The sequence below is a fragment of the Crotalus tigris genome, unplaced genomic scaffold (assembly GCF_016545835.1).
Source record: "Crotalus tigris isolate CLP2741 ecotype Arizona unplaced genomic scaffold, ASM1654583v1 scf7180000019599.1365583, whole genome shotgun sequence".
In the NCBI taxonomy this organism is placed as follows: domain Eukaryota; kingdom Metazoa; phylum Chordata; class Lepidosauria; order Squamata; family Viperidae; genus Crotalus; species Crotalus tigris.
Genome location: NW_024097615.1, coordinates 483536 through 499415, shown reverse-complemented (window position 1 = coordinate 499415; position 15880 = coordinate 483536). Strand labels below are relative to the sequence as shown.

The 15880-nt window shown below is 44.0% G+C and overlaps 1 protein-coding gene across 4 annotated transcripts in view; it reads right to left on the bottom strand.

Moving 5' to 3' along the window:
- The window catches only part of RELN (reelin), a 276773-nt gene that overhangs the window by 15640 nt on the left and 245253 nt on the right, over positions 1-15880 (bottom strand). For all 4 annotated transcript variants that reach the window (XM_039363759.1, XM_039363760.1, XM_039363761.1 and 1 more), the window contains 11 exons: positions 15394-15650; positions 14532-14686; positions 13073-13287; positions 10449-10626; positions 10101-10276; positions 9036-9142; positions 6990-7232; positions 5868-6043; positions 4804-4877; positions 3265-3426; positions 1519-1676 (listed from right to left, as the gene is read on the bottom strand). In XM_039363759.1, coding sequence (XP_039219693.1) covers positions 1519-1676; positions 3265-3426; positions 4804-4877; positions 5868-6043; positions 6990-7232; positions 9036-9142; positions 10101-10276; positions 10449-10626; positions 13073-13287; positions 14532-14686; positions 15394-15650 — 1901 coding nt within the window. The remainder of the gene's footprint in view (positions 1-1518; positions 1677-3264; positions 3427-4803; positions 4878-5867; positions 6044-6989; positions 7233-9035; positions 9143-10100; positions 10277-10448; positions 10627-13072; positions 13288-14531; positions 14687-15393; positions 15651-15880) is intronic.

Below are 15880 nucleotides of genomic sequence, written 5' to 3'. Positions count from 1 at the left end.
TTTCTTATCATCTCTTATTTCAAAAAACCTTGGTTCTCACCCTTGTTACATATTGTTATGTCTAACTAAACTCCCATGCACATTCCTCCTCCCCCCCCAAGTATCATCTAATTCAGTGATTCTCAACCTTTCTAATGCCGTGACCCCATAATACAGTTCCCCATGTTGTGGTGACCCCCAAGTGGGTGTGGCCACCAATAAGAGGGAGTAGGACAGCTAGGGAAAAGGGAAAAAATGGCGGACAGCATGGTTTGGTGACCCCTGTGAAATGGTCATTCGACCCCAAATGGGGTCCCGACCCACAGGTTGAGAACCACTGATCTAATTCTAACTCTAATTCTAAGAGTGAAACATAAGAAGGAAAATGGCTGCATCTCCATCTGTTGTCAAAGCAAGAACATCCGATGTTAGCAGCGTTGACATCATGTCTTTTAACCTGGACAGATGCAACATAGATGCTCAAGGTACTGTGTGTCCAATCACACTTGGCCAATGAAGAATATTCCTATTCCTATCATGTGACCACATCATTTAATGACAGCAATCACGGCACACCTCATTGCTGTCATTTAGGTATGATTGCAGGCCATTAAATGAGTCCTAGAAGGTTTGCAAGTGGGCTGGTCGGTAGGCAAGATATGACGTGAGCACAACAGGACCAGGGGTGGCTGCCGCTGGATGGGGATATTCTAAAACAGGGGTGTCAAACTCACCACGTCATGTGATGTGTCGCAACGTATTGTGACTTTTCCCCCATTGCCGGAGTTGGAGTGGGCACGGTTTCGACATGATGCATTCAGCCCATGGGCTGGCAGTTTGACATCCCTGTTCTAAAACCATTCCACAGCAATCTAGAGCAGGGGTCCCCAAACCCCTGGTCCATGGACCGGCACCGGGCCACAGCATGCCACGCAAACAAGTGAAGCCCCATCTATGGGATGCAGGTAGCACGTAAAGCCACGCAACCTCCGGCTCGCAGAAAAATGTCTTCCCGTGGAACTGGTCCCTGGTGCTCAACAGGTTTGGGTGGTGCTGGTTACCGGTGCTGGTTACCACAATATTAAAAAGATGTTGAGACTTTGGAAAGACTGCAGAGAAGAGCGACAAAGATGATTAGGGGGCTGGAGGCTAAAACAAAGAACGGTTGCAGGAATTGAGTATGTCTAGTCTAACAAAAAGAAGGTCAAGGGGCGACACGATAGCAGTCTTCCAGTATTTGAAGAGCTCCTACAAAGACGAGGGGATCAAACTATTATTTTCCAAGGCAACCAAAAGGCAAAGACAAGAAATAACGGGTGGAAACTAACCAAGGAGAGAAGCAGCTTAGAACTAAGGAGAAATTTCCTGACAGTGAGAACAATTAATCAGTGGAACAACCTAGAGCTCCACTATCAAAGTAACAACGCAACCTCCCACAAGAGAAGCTGTGTGAAAACGCCCTTTAAAGGAGCAGAACCACACGCCGAAGCAATCCTGCACATCGGAGAAAGGAAACAGAGCATCCGCACAGAATCTGACCTTGGTATTCCTCATCACAAATGCAAACAGCACCCGTGGTACAATATCCGTGGCCACTGCAGAGTTTGGGACACGCTTCTCCGATGTAGACATGATCTATTGCCCAGCTTTGTTTTTCTGGCTCTTCTCCTTTTTGGATCCAGCGGAACTGAGTTGCACTAGAAATGAAAGGGTCCACGAGTGGACACAAAAGGTCAGCTGGGCTTCCAGGTAATAGGTCAATACAGACAGTCCTCGATTTACAACGATTCGTTTAGGGAACATTCATCTTTACAATGGCACCGAAAAACAGAAACTTTTCCCCGTTTTTCGCAGTTACAATCACTGCAGGATTCCCCGGGATCCCGTTATCAAAATTCAGATGTTTGGCAAGTGGTTCATATTTATGACAACTGCGGTGTCCCCGGGGGGGGGTGTCACGTGTATCCCCTTTTGCGACCTTCTGACAAGCGAATTCAGGTTCATTTAACAACCGTGTTACTAACTTAGTAATCTTAACAACTGTGGCGAGAAAGGTCGTAAAACGGGGCAAAACTCACTGAATAGCTGTCTTGCTTAGCAGCAGAAATCTGGGATTCCCTTGCAGTCGTAAGTTGGGGACTAACTGTAATTTGTGTTATTCTGGCATATAATATAGCCATCTTATGTAGTTATTAGAAAGTAGAGGGCTTCCGTATCCTATAGCTTTGAATTTATTTATTTATTTATGAGACTTATATACCGCTTTAAGTGCAAGCACTCTCTAAGCGGTGTACACCAGTAAGCAATGTATATATATATATTTACATTGCCCCCAACAATCTGGGTCCTCATTTTACCTACCCCGGAAGGATGGAAGGCTGAGTCAACCTTGAGCCGGTGAGATTTGAACCGCTGACCTGCTGAACACAGTCAGCTAAAGTGGCCTGCAGTACTGCACTCTAACTGCTGCGCCACATCGGCATGATGATGCTCACTTGCTTTTTGGGCACGACCATTGGGAGATATCCTACTTCAGTGATGGCGAACCCTTTAGAGACCGAGTGCCCAAAAACCGGCCCCACCTGCCACCGCTCCACTCCCGCTCCGCCCCTACTCCACCCCCAGCCCGGTCCCGCCTGCCCGCGGGGCCACTCACTGCCTCCACGGCCCGCTGCAGATTGCCTAGTTGGCCCAGCAGCGCCATGGCAGCCATGCCCTCCACCCGCACCCCACAGCATCATCTGTGTGTGACGGGGCGCAAGGGTGGAGTCTTGTCCCAGCTGCCCGGCTGCCATGTCCTTGGCTGCGCTGCTCCGCGCTGGCTGTACTCAGGGGCGACTCTCCTCCGGGGGGGTCTGCTGATGAGGACGGGTCCACGGGGGGAGGTGGGTCTGGGGCGACGGCGTGAGTGCCCACAGAGAGGCCTCTGAGTGGCACTCGTGCCATAGGTTCGCCACTACTGTCCTACTCTCTATAACGGGGGTCCCCAACTCCTGGTCCGTGGACTAGTACCGAGCCGCAGCATGCCAGCCACCGGTCCGCACAAACAAGCGAAGCCCCATCCGCGAGATGCAGGCAGCACACAAAATCACACACTCTCCAGTCTGTGGGAAAACCTCTCTCCACGGAACTGGTGGTCCCTGGTGCCCCAAAGGTTGGAGGCCTCTTCTCTATAAGATACAGACAGCATCAAAATGTTCTTTTCGAAGACACCAAAGCCAATGAATCTTCTGAGTGCTGATACGCTGCCGAAGGAGCGCGGTGCTTCTTTAGAGAGGAATCTACCTGGAGGAGACGTGATCCGGCAGCTGGATGGTTATCCTCTTCCAAGTGGAGCTGTTGACGGAGTTGTAGATGGTCGCTTCGTGGAACTGAAAGGGGGAGCAGCCAACGCTGTTGGAGGAGGAAGGCAGGCACTGGGTCTGGACCAGCTGCCAGAAGTCTAACCTGGAGGACAGCAAGAGACATGATGTTGCGAGGAGTGGGAGGGAGAGAAGGCATTGGCAAACACGGGCGAAAAAAAACAACAACACAAACTCACACCTGAATGACTTTCCTACTTTCTCTGTAAGCGTTTTCGCAGCCTAAGGGAGGTTAAAAGAGCAGGCTTCGGTTTCTATCTGCCTTCGCTGGACACGGTAAGTTCACAAGAGATTGGAAGCCATTGGTGGACTTTCCACGGGTCAATTACACTACAGATGGCTAACAGAGGGCTTGGAATAATAGCTTCACCTTTGGGTTTACCTGATGATTGTTTTTTATATACTGTGTGTGTGTGTCTGTCTGTCTGTCTTGCCTCTCTGTCTGCCTGCCTATCTATCATTTCTATATCTATCTATCTTTCTATCATTTCTCTATTATATATTTATTTTCTATCTACCTATCATCTATCTATCTATATCTATCTATCTATCTATCTATCTATCTATCTATCTATCTGTCTGTCTGTCTGTCTGTCTGTCTGTCTGTCTGTCTGTCTATCTATCATTTCTATTATCTATCTATCTATCTATCTATCTATCTATCTATCTATCTATCTATTCTCTATTTATTTTCTATCTACCTATCATCTATCTATATCTATCTATCTGTCTGTCTGTCTATCTATCATTTCTATTATCTATCCATCATTTCTATCTCTCTCTATCATTTCTATATCTATCTTCCTATCATTTCTATTATCTATTTATTTTCTATGTCTGTCTGTCTGTCTGTCTATCTATCTATCTATCTATCTATCTATCTATCTATCATTTTTCTATTATCTATTTTCTATCTAACTATCTACCTATCATTTATCTATATTTGTCTGTCTGTCTGTCTATTTTTCTCTCTATTATCTATATAACTATCTTCTCTCTCTCTCTCTCTCTCTCTCTCTCTCTCTCTCTCTCTCTCTCTCTCTCTCATTTCTCTCTGTTATCTATTTCTTTCTATGTACCTACCATCTCTCTCTCTCTCTCTCTCTCTCATTCATCTATGTCAATCTATATCTTAACAAATTTCTCATTTAGCAACATAAATTTGGGGCTCAGCTGTGGCCGTAAGTTGAGGACTACCTGTATTAGCCAGAGTTGAATCACTGAAAAAAAGAAAACCATCATGGCAACAGCCAAGCCATTTTGGATCTGTTCTGTTACGAAGATAGATCAGCAAGACGTGTTTATAAATTCCAGTAACAGAACTTGAATCAAGGCAGATTTTACTTTCATATCTACAGTTATGTTTATATTCACACCAATGCTAAATAACTGTAAAATAAGTACTTTGAATCTTCAAGTCCACCATATTTTCAATCGCGGCCGTAAAAGTTTGGTAATTTACCGAGCATCCTTAGAGTATTCCAGCATTACTGAATGGGGATCGCCGCATGATGTTGCCTCACAGCCAACCACGATCTGAAACAATTAAAAGGAGATGCGTTTTTCTCTTCAGTTTTGTCATTCTGTTTGGAACAATTTATTCTCCTTGTCCATTCTGATAGATCATTGCCTGTGTTTGTTCCAAAATAGCCAGCCCCAAAATATATCCCTAGAGTTTCTTTGGTTAATCAAAACTTTGGCGATAGTAACACCTTATATATGATATTTCACTTCTGCTTCGTTTGGATAAGAATATTTTTTCTTCTCATAAACAATAAGATAGCCCCGACCTTTATTTACTCATAAAAGTAACTAGAAAGAGAACTAGTTTGGTCTAGTGGTTAAAGCACTGGGAGTTTGTGAGTTCTAGCCCTACCTTAGCCAGGAAAGGCACATGAGTGACTTTGGGCCAATCACTCGGTGAGTTCTAGTCCCGCCTTAGCCATCAAAGCCAGCTGGGTGACTCTGAGCCAATCACCTGGAGACTGTGAGTTCTAGTCCCACCTTAGCCATCAAAGCCAGCTGGGTGACTTTGGGCCAATCACCCAGAGACGGAGAGTTCTAGTCCCGCCTTAGCCATCAAAGCCAGTTGGGTGAGTTTGAGCCAATCACCTGGAGACTGTGAGTTCTAGTCCCGCCTTATCAATGAAAGGCACCTGGGTGTCTTTCGGCCAGTCCCTCTTTTTCAGCCCAACCCACCTCACAGGGTTATTGTTGTGGGGAATATAGGAGGATGAAAGAGTAGTACGTATGCTCGCTGCTTCAAGTTATTTATAAAGTAATAAAGGTGGGACAAAAATGTAATAAATCAGACTCGGACACTACTCTTCCAATTGACCCACGGTCTATATATTCATATTAATTTGATGCTATTGTTGGATGCACTGATGTAACTTCCAAAAATTCCAATAAGCAAAGTACAGTAAGTATTGGGATAATAACTTGAAATTATTTATCAAGAGTTTTGGGACCGATCTGAACTTAAGTCCACGTCTCACTCTGAATGCCCAGAAACGATCTTCTTACTTTGAACTGTATCATGTATCCCGGTTGTATAATGAGTTCCCGAGAGGACAAGATATTATACGTCTGGTCTTTTTTCTTATTTGGCCAATAGAGATGGAAGGAAGGGTTCCCGCAAAATCCAGCAGTCCTGACCGCGTTGGGGTAGAAACTCCAGTTTTCTTCGTGGGAGATTCCTTCTGTTAAGATCAAGGAGTGCAAAATGAACCAGAGATTTATTCTACGGAAACATATACAGAATTGTCACAACATTTTTGTCTGTTCAGGATACGCCAGCACCCTCCAAAGCATAAGGGGCAGGTAATAGGCAGCACAACGGATCCCCAGGTGGTCAAATTGTAAATAATTAAGAACATCTTCCCCGCTATCCCTTAGAACTGTTTGTAAAGATGGAGTGTAATTCAGAGAGTTGGAGATGCTGGAGAGATAAAAATTTTTTTTTATTACACTCTCAGAAAAAGATTGCAGACTCTTCTACAAAGAAGAGGGAGTCAAGCTATTCTCCAAAGCGCCTGAAGGCAGGACAAGAAGCAACGGATGGAAACTCATCAAGGAGAGAAGCAACCTGGAACTAAGGAGAAACTTCCTGACAGTGAGAACAATTAACCAGTGGAACTACCTGCCTCCAGAAGCGGTGGATGCTCCAACACTGGAAGTTTTTAAGAAGAGACTGGACAACCATTTGTCTGAAATGGTATAGGGTTTCCTGCCTGAGCAGGGGGTTGGACTAGATGACCTCCAAGGTCCCTTCCAACTTTATTATTATTATTATTTACCATCCAAATCCCTGTATGCATTTTCATGTCAATCACCGGTCCGTGTATCATGAACAGGCTGTTAGCTTTCCAGGTTTAACCACTGAGCCATCGCGCCCTTGGAGGGCTTGGGGGTCTGGCTAAAAAGTTAGTTCTCTATTTCAGAGGTCCCCAACTTTTGGGGCACCAGGGACCACCAGTTCCATGGATAGAGGTTTTCCTGCGGACCGGAGGGTGTGTGGTTTTGTGTGCTGCCTGCATCCCATGGATGGGGTTTTGCTTGTTTGTGTGGACCGGTTGCTGGCATGCTGCGGCCCAGTACCGATCCACAGACCCGGGGTTGGGGACCCTTGCTCTATTTGATTCTTACCATCATCAAATGTATCCACCAGTTGACTTGGATTGATTTCTGCTCCGCCAATCAGTATATTATCCAGGGCCCACTGAGCGCGATCCACACCCGAAACAACGATGCCGTTCTGGATCACAAAAGGTTGCCACCAGCGCAGGCGAGTCGTGTTGGTGAGCGACTCTTCTGGGAGCAGAATATAATCGTGCCGGATGGAGATATATTTCTGATAATCCATCTCATGCAGCAACGTCCATGATATTCCTGTGTTACGATGGTTCGAGATAAAGGGGAAAAAAAATCAGTAAATGTCTTGAGATTCCTCGTGGAGTTTTCTGAATGACCGATTTGCTATGACAGCTGCCCTTTTATAAAATAAGAATAATCCTCTTGCTTCAAGCAATCATTATGAACACAATTAATTAATTACTTTATTGTTTAGCCCAGGGGCCATATCAAGGTGCAGAGTTATGAACATTATGAACATAAAATATACATTATAGGTATGCTTACCAATCTGATTATCTCTTAATAATATTCTATCCTACAGAATAGAATAGAATAGAATAGGAATAGAACAGAAAATATGGAATGGAATGGAATGGAATAGAATAGAATAGAGTGGAGTAGAATGGAACAGAATATAGAAATATAGAATAGAATAGAAGAATAGAATAGAATAGAATAGAATAGAATATATGGAATGGAATGGAATGGAATGGAATAGAACAGAACAGAACAGAACAGAATAGAATGGAGCGGAGTGGAGTAGAATGGAACAGAATATAGAAATATAGAATAGAATAGAATAGAATAGAATAGAATAGAATAGAATAGAATAGAATAGAATAGGATAGAATAGAATATATGGAATGGAATGGAATGGAATGGAATGGAATGAATAGAATAGAATAGAATAGAATAGAATAGAATAGAATAGAATAGAATAGAATGGAGTGGAGTAGAATGGAACAGAATATAGAAATATAGAATAGAATAGAATAGAATAGAATGGAATGGAATGGAATGGAATGGAATGGAGTGGAGTGGAGTGGAGTAGAATGGAACAGAATATAGAAATATAGAATAGAATAGAAGAATAGAATAGAATAGAATAGAATAGAATAGAATAGAATAGAATATATGGAATGGAATGGAATGGAATGGAATAGAACAGAACAGAACAGAACAGAATAGAATGGAGCGGAGTGGAGTAGAATGGAACAGAATATAGAAATATAGAATAGAATAGAATAGAATAGAATAGAATAGAATAGAATAGAATAGAATAGAATAGAATAGAATAGAATAGAATAGGATAGGATAGAATAGAATAGAATAGAATGGAGTGGAGTAGAATGGAACAGAATATAGAAATATAGAATAGAATAGAATAGAATAGAATAGAATAGAATAGAATAGAATAGAATAGAATGGAGTGGAGTAGAATGGAACAGAATATAGAAATATAGAATAGAATAGAATAGAATAGAATGGAATGGAATGGAATGGAATGGAATGGAGTGGAGTGGAGTGGAGTAGAATGGAACAGAATATAGAAATATAGAATAGAATAGAATAGAATAGAATAGAATAGAATAGAATAGAATAGAATAGAATAGAATAGAATAGAATAGAATAGAATATATGGAATGGAATGGAATAGAATGGAGTGGAGTAGAATGGAACAGAATATAGAACTATAGAATAGAACAGAATAGAATATATGGAATGGAATGGAATGGAATGGAATAGAATAGAACAGAATAGAATATATGGAATGGAATGGAATAGAATAGAATAGAAGCTGGAAGGGATCTTGGAGGTCTTCTAGTCCAGCCCCCTGCTCGAACAGGAGAACCATACCATTTCAGACAAATGATCTTTATGATCTGTGGGACTTCAACTCCCAGAATTCCTAAGCCGGACATGCTTTCTGGGTGCATGGAAGCCAGGAATTCTGGGAATTGAAGTCCACAAGTCCTAAAGAGGCCCTAGTTGCTCAACCCTGCGTCAGACTGTTAAACTAATAGAAATATTTGTTAGGCCCCCATATCAATCACTTGCCTCCATCGGTGGAATAATCCAGTAGCACTCCTTCTTTCCGACATGTCGGTCTGTGACAAGTGGTCATGTTGCTTTCACTCCCTATTCTTCCCCAGTATTGCAGAAACCTGAATAAAAAATGTACAGTTAATTTAATTTACTGGAAGAAGCCACGCGCGTTAAAAGTTTAGTTTTAAATATCTTCGTTTCTCAAGGTTCTTCTGAGGGAATCACGAAGACTTCGTGTGTTACTTAAATAAGTTAAACCTCCCCATTTGTTTTTTTTTCTTTTCTTTTCCTTTTTAGATATGTCTAGCTAGATTTCTTTTCACTGTGGGAAAAGCAAATTTCGGAAATTAGGTTTTTGGTGAGAGCTGGACTAGATCGTCTATCTACACGGGCATTTATAACGGAGTTTTTTTCCAGGCCTTCCTTCCTTCTATACTTTCCTTCTTGTATCTTCTGGGCTAAATCCATCCATGGATTGAATCAAAGAATTGCTTTCAACAGGGAGATTTTTTTTTAAAAAAAGTGCATGGACCATAAGGCTGCAGGGAGCTACCCCAAACAAGGTGAATTATCTATGGAACGGTGGGTAATTCATTAAATTATGAATAAATTTGCACGCCGTTAGCTGACGGAGGTGGTCAGTTGGGGAAACAAGTCAGTCCTTCCTTCCTTCCTTCCTTCCTTCCTTCCTTCCTTCCTTCCTTCCTTCCTTCCTTCCTTCCTCCCTCCCTCCCTCCCTCCCTCCCTCCTCTCCATAAATTCCACTTCCTTCTAGCACTGATGATGTTATCTAGCTGGGTAATGAAATGTCTGCAAGAAAACCAGCAAGCTCAGAGAGCACCTGGGACCCCATAGTCCTTCCTTCCTTCCTTCCTTCCTTCCTTCCTTCCTTCCTTCCTTCCTTCCTTCCTTCCTTCCTTCCTTCCTTCCTTCCTTCCTTCCTGAGGTGAACATTTTAAGGAGGAAAGGTTGATGTCCCCTCAGCCTTCTGGAGAGCATTGTGGTTATTATTCTTGATCGCCAACCTTCACTGACATGGATGAGTTACGTTCGCCTCTATTAGGTAAGCTGACCTACTTTGCGCCCCGCAGATCCAGGTCTTGAGTGACTGCCTGCCTCACTGTGGGTCCCCCGAAATACAGAGCTGTGTCCTCGGCGAGGACCCCACACTCCAGACAGGCCAGCCCGCCTTCCAGGGACATCCATAAATCGGGACGGAGTTCTTCATTGTCAAAACGCTCCTTCAAGAAAGTCTGGGGAGGGATTGCAAGGTGTGAGAACAAGGGAAATGTTCAGAAAAATGCAATTCCTCCCTCCCTCCCTCTTCCTTTCTTCCTCCCCTCCTCCCTTCTTTTTCCCTTTTTTTGAACGCCATACTTGGCTCGTCTGCATTTCTTTCCATCGTCCAGATTCTCTTTCAATTACCTTCAAAGGATGGGTCAGGTAACAATTTGGTCCGGAGAATCCCGGATCACAAATGCACTGCTCTTTCAAGCAGTCTCCGTGGCCTCGGCAGTTTTCGACACAACCGGGCCCAAGGTAGAAATTGTCGATGGCCCACTGCATATCGGAGTACTTCTGATAAAATCTGAATCTCACTGGACTGCAGGAATACACAGAAGAAGGAGCTGAGATTACTACACACAACTTGGTAGCACGATAATCGAGCACGATTCCTAGAAAGTATGCTTTCCTTCTGTTTTATATATTTAAGATGGACAGTATTTAATATTTATTTGTTATGTATATGTAGGGGGGTGCGTCTATACCAGTGGTTCTCAACCTTTTTAATGCCGCGACCCCCAACCGATCGTAAGTCGAGGACTACTCAACCGGTGCAGCACCGTTTGCAGAATGGGACTTTTGGCGGGCTCAGCAGGGCAGAGACAGCCTGGACAATTCCTATTGGCTTTGGAAAGCCAATAGAATTAGACTCTATTCAAGAGAGTCTATTCTATTGGCTTTCAAAAGCCAACAGAATAAAAGGGAGTAGCACAGCTAAGGAAAAGGGGGGAAAAATGGCGGACTGCGTTGTTTGGCGACCCCCATGAAATGGTCGTTCAACCCCAAATAGGGTCCCGACCCACAGGTGGAGAACCACTGGTCTATACCAAGAAGCAATGGATGGAAGCTAATCAAGGAGAGAAGCAACCTAGAACTAAGGAGAAACTTCCTGACAGTGAGAACAATTAACCAGCAGAACAATCTGCCTCCAGAAGCGGTGAATGCTCCAACACTGGACGTTTTTAAGAAGAGACTGGACAGCCATTTGTCCGAAATGGTGTAGGGTTTCCTGCCTGAGCAGGGGGTTGGACTAGATGACCTCCAAGGTCCCTTCCAACATTATTATTATTACATGTATGTGTTTCACTTGAAGAGTGGGCAACTAAATTTCATTTTTGATGTGTGCTGCTGTGCCCACAGTAAAAAAAAATGACAATAAAGGTTATCTTATCTCACTTCTGGAAAGTTTATATGAGTTGAAGTTAAAATAAAGAATTACGTTGAAAGTGGTGAATTTGTATTTGTTAAATTTTTTAAAGGGGAACCAAATAAGGTAGTCCCTGACAACGGAGCCTACAACTGTAAATAAGACAGTTGTTAAGTCAGCTTTGCCCCATTTAACGATGCCACAGTTGTTAGGATATATGTTAAGATTTGATATTTGGATACCAAATTCGTGGCAGAAACAAATGCCAGCAATATAAATATTGTTCATTTTTGCTCACAGGAAGAAGAATGTTTAGAAGTTCACCTTTACTCCCTGTTAATTAGGTCTGATCACAATAAAAATATTAAATTTAATAAATATTGTTTATTAATGTTATTTAATAAATAATATTAAAAATAGATGAGTAATTCATTTTGACAAGGGGGAACCACAATGCAAGGAGTCCTCAACTTACAATCATAACTTACGAGTCCAACATTTATGTTGCTAAGTGAGACAGTTTTGTCCCATTTTACGGCCTTTCATGCCACCGTCGTTAAGTGAATCACTGCAGTGGTTAAATGAGTCACATGGTTGTTAAGCAAATCGGGCTTCCCCATTGACTCTGCTTGTGTGAAGGTCACAAACGGGGATCACGCGACCTTGGGCCGCTGTAAGTCCACGCCAGTTGCCGAGCCTCCGAATTTTGATCATGTGACCAAGGGGATGCTGCAATGGTCGTAAATATGAAAAAATGGTGCCATTGTAACTTCAAAGCTAAACGAATCAGTTGTAAGTTGAGGACTACTTGTATGGGAAAAGCACCTCTTCAGTGTTTCCGGTCCCATTTTTCTGGCTTCTAACCAACTGATGGAGAGTTTTTAGAAATGCAAAAACTACACTGCACCAAGTTCCAGTCTCTCCTTCTTCTGCACATTGTAGACCCTTTCCTTTGTTATGATCCCCATGCCTCTACTTCAGGGGTCTTCAAACTGGGCCACTTTAAGACTTGTGGACTTCAACTCCCAGAATTCCTCAGCCAGCGTGCCTGGCTGAGGAATTCTGGGAGTTGAAGTCCACAAGTCATCAAAGGGCCAAGTTTGAAGAGCCCTGCGTTATGTGATGCCACAAGGTCGAACAGCAGGTTGGGGAAAAAGCATAGCTGGCTGGGGAATTCTGGGAGTTGAAGTCCACACCTCTTAAAATGGCCGAGGTTGAGAAACACCGGTTTAGCTCTTTCTGAGTTAGCCTTATTTCCCCCTCACATTATGTCAGGGGTCTTCAAACTTGGCCCTTTGATGACTTGTGGACTTCAACTCCCAGAATTTCTCAACCAGCATGCCTGGCTGAGGAATTTTGGGAAGGGTTTTCAAACTTGGCCCTTTGATGACTTGTGGACTTCAACCCCCAGAATTCCTCAACCAGCATGTCTGGCTGAGGAGTTCTGGGAGGGGTCTTCAAACTTGGCCCTTTTATTACTTGTGGACTTCAACTCCCAGAATCCCTCAGCCAGGCACGCTGGCTGAGGAATTCTGGGAGTTGAAGTCCACAAGTCTTAAAGTGGCCCAGTTTGAAGAATGCAGCTCTACTTGATAATTAAGTATCGTTTCCTACTTACTTTCCTATTAGGTTTTCAGGCAATGGATATGTTATTCTTTTCCATCCTTTGGTGGGAAAGAAGACGGAGGGCTGGGAAACATCTCCGGAACATTTTGGATCAGCAGGCAAACACTGAGGAATGAGGTACCTCCAACTCACGCCAAAATCGGTAGAATACTGTACATGGACTTGGTTCTGAGCAATCTTTTCAGAGGCTTTACATCCAACCGAAATCTAATGGGTGCAAAAAAAAAAAAAACAGAAATGCGTTTTGTTTCACACTTTCAAAAAAATAACCAGCAAAAATAATTCAAACCGTAAGGCGCAAAACAATGTCATTTCGACGGAAGGGAACATCTGTAGCTCCAGGTTGAAATGAGGGGTCCTTGGTGTATTAATGAACATGGCTAGTTCACTGATCTATAACCCCCAAAAATCTTTCCACGGGGTACTCTAGCATTTGTCTACAGAGGTTCTCAGTCTTCCAGGACGTAGTTGTCCCAAAGGTGCTTTGTTCAGGAGGCAACTGGACTTTCTTGTTTTTCTTTGAAGACGTTTCGCTTCCCATCCAAGAAGCTTCTTCAGCTCTGACTGGATGGTGGGGAAGGGAAAGATTTATACTCCTTGCAGACGGCTGGTCATTTGCCTTCTTTTAGAGCTGGGGTCTTCAAACTTGGCTCTTTTATGACCTGTGGACCAACTCCCAGAATTCCTCAGCCAGCATGTCTGGCTGAGGAATTCTGGGAGGAGTCTTCAAACTTGGCACTTTGATGACTTTTGGACTTCAACTCCCAGAATTCCTCAGCCAGCGTGCCTGGCTGAGGAATTCTGGGAGGGGTCTTCAAACTTGGACCTTTTATGACCTGTGGACTTCAACTCCCAGAATTCCTCAGCCAGCGTGCCTGGCTGAGGAATTCTGGGAGGAGTCTTCAAACTTGGCCCTTTGATGACTTGTGGACTTCAACTCCCAGAATTCCTCAGCCAGTGTGCCGGGCTGAGGAATTCTGGGAGGAGTCTTCAAACTTGGCCCTTTGATGACTTGTGGACTTCAACTCCCAGAATTCCTCAGCCAGCATGCCTGGCTGAGGAATTCTGGGAGTTGAAGTCCACAAGTCATCAAAGAGTCAAGTTTGAAGACCCCTGTTTTAGAGAGTTTTTTGTTTTGTTTTGAGGCCACTTGGGGGTTTACCTGTGTCCTCGGGGTCACCTGAGTGGTGCCAATGGCTGTGGAGCCTTGTTGGAAGTGCTGAAAGGACCGTTTTGTAGAGCTGTGCTTTCTGCAGGATGTTTTTCTACCCTGTGTCCCTCCACTGTTGAAAGGGACTTAGCTTACTCCAGCACTTAGCTCCTCATTACAACAGGTATACTGATAACAATCATGCAGCTATCCAAGACCGACCAGAGGTTTGTGGTTGGGACAGACCGACATCCTTTTGGACAGCTATTGATGAATGCAGAGGTCCATAAAATCTCCATACCTTGAATTGCATGATCCAACGTTCGGTGGGAGTTAGGTCGTGAGTAATGGCATAAGCCTCTCTGCCGTCATGGCTACCACACATCAGGACCCCATCCGGAGAGTCGCAGAATTTTTCAATGGAACAATCATCATGGAACATCCAGAGCTCACTCACTGAAGAGAAAAACATTCTGATCAATCTTCTAAAACCTCCGTATTTCATAATTACAAGGGTTAACTAGGTTGGCTTAGTTCAGGGATAGGCAACCTTGGCTCTTTTATGACTGGTGGACTTCAACTCCCAGAATTCCTGAGCCGGCATGGCTCAGCTTGGAAACCCTTTCCCCTCCGTGTGGCTGGCTCAGGAATTCTGGGAGTTGAAGTCCACAAGCCATGAAGGGGCCATAGTTCCCCCATGCTGGCTCAGGAATTCTGGGCAACTATAAGACTGTGGAGATTCTCCATCATCTAGGCCAGGGGTAGGCAACCTTGGCTCTTTTAAGACCTACATATATATATGTAGGTCTTTGGTTATTCGGGTTTTCTCCCGCGTCAAATTGCAAGTGTCTTGGCGACGTTTCGATGAAGTCTCATTCGTCTTCTTCAGGCTGGTGTTTTCGACTTCGTGCTTCTAGGATTGCTAGAATTGCTCCTAGAAGCACGAAGCCGAAAGCACCAGCCTGAAGATGACGAATGAGACTTCGTTGAAACGTCGCCAAGACACTTCCAATTTGACGCGGGAGAAAACCCAAATAACCAAAGACCTACACACACACACACACACACACACACACACACACACACACACACACAAACCCACGTGTGTGTGTGTATTTAAAAACTCAACTCTCCCAATAATTTGCAACTCTATCAATGATTACCTGTTGTCCTGTCATCGACAAACATGTCGAAAGCAATTCTGCCCGTCGGTCCCGCATCGGCGGGCGAGCGTTCGTGCTGGGGCAATGGTGCACTGCTGAAGGTATCCAGCATCACGGTCCTTTGATCCGCCGAGCCCGATATCAATACATTGTCAATTGCCCAGTCGCTTTGATCGAGGCCCTCGTGTTTCGGCTGCCACCAGCGAAAACGACCTCCCACTTGCTTGGCGTCCGGAGGGAGGAGAATGTTCACAAAGCTAAACGGAGAAACGTCACACATGCAACTTTATCAACTATTTGAGAAAAACTACACACGGGTCGTCCTTGACTTCCAACCACTCGTTTAGTGACTGTTTTAAGTTACAACAGCACCGAAAAAAGGGACTCAGGGCCCCTTTTTCACACTCAACAATTGTTGTGGCATCCCCACGGTCATGGGATCCGAATTCCGATGGTCGCCATGTCCTGGAGTCATGTGATCACCTTT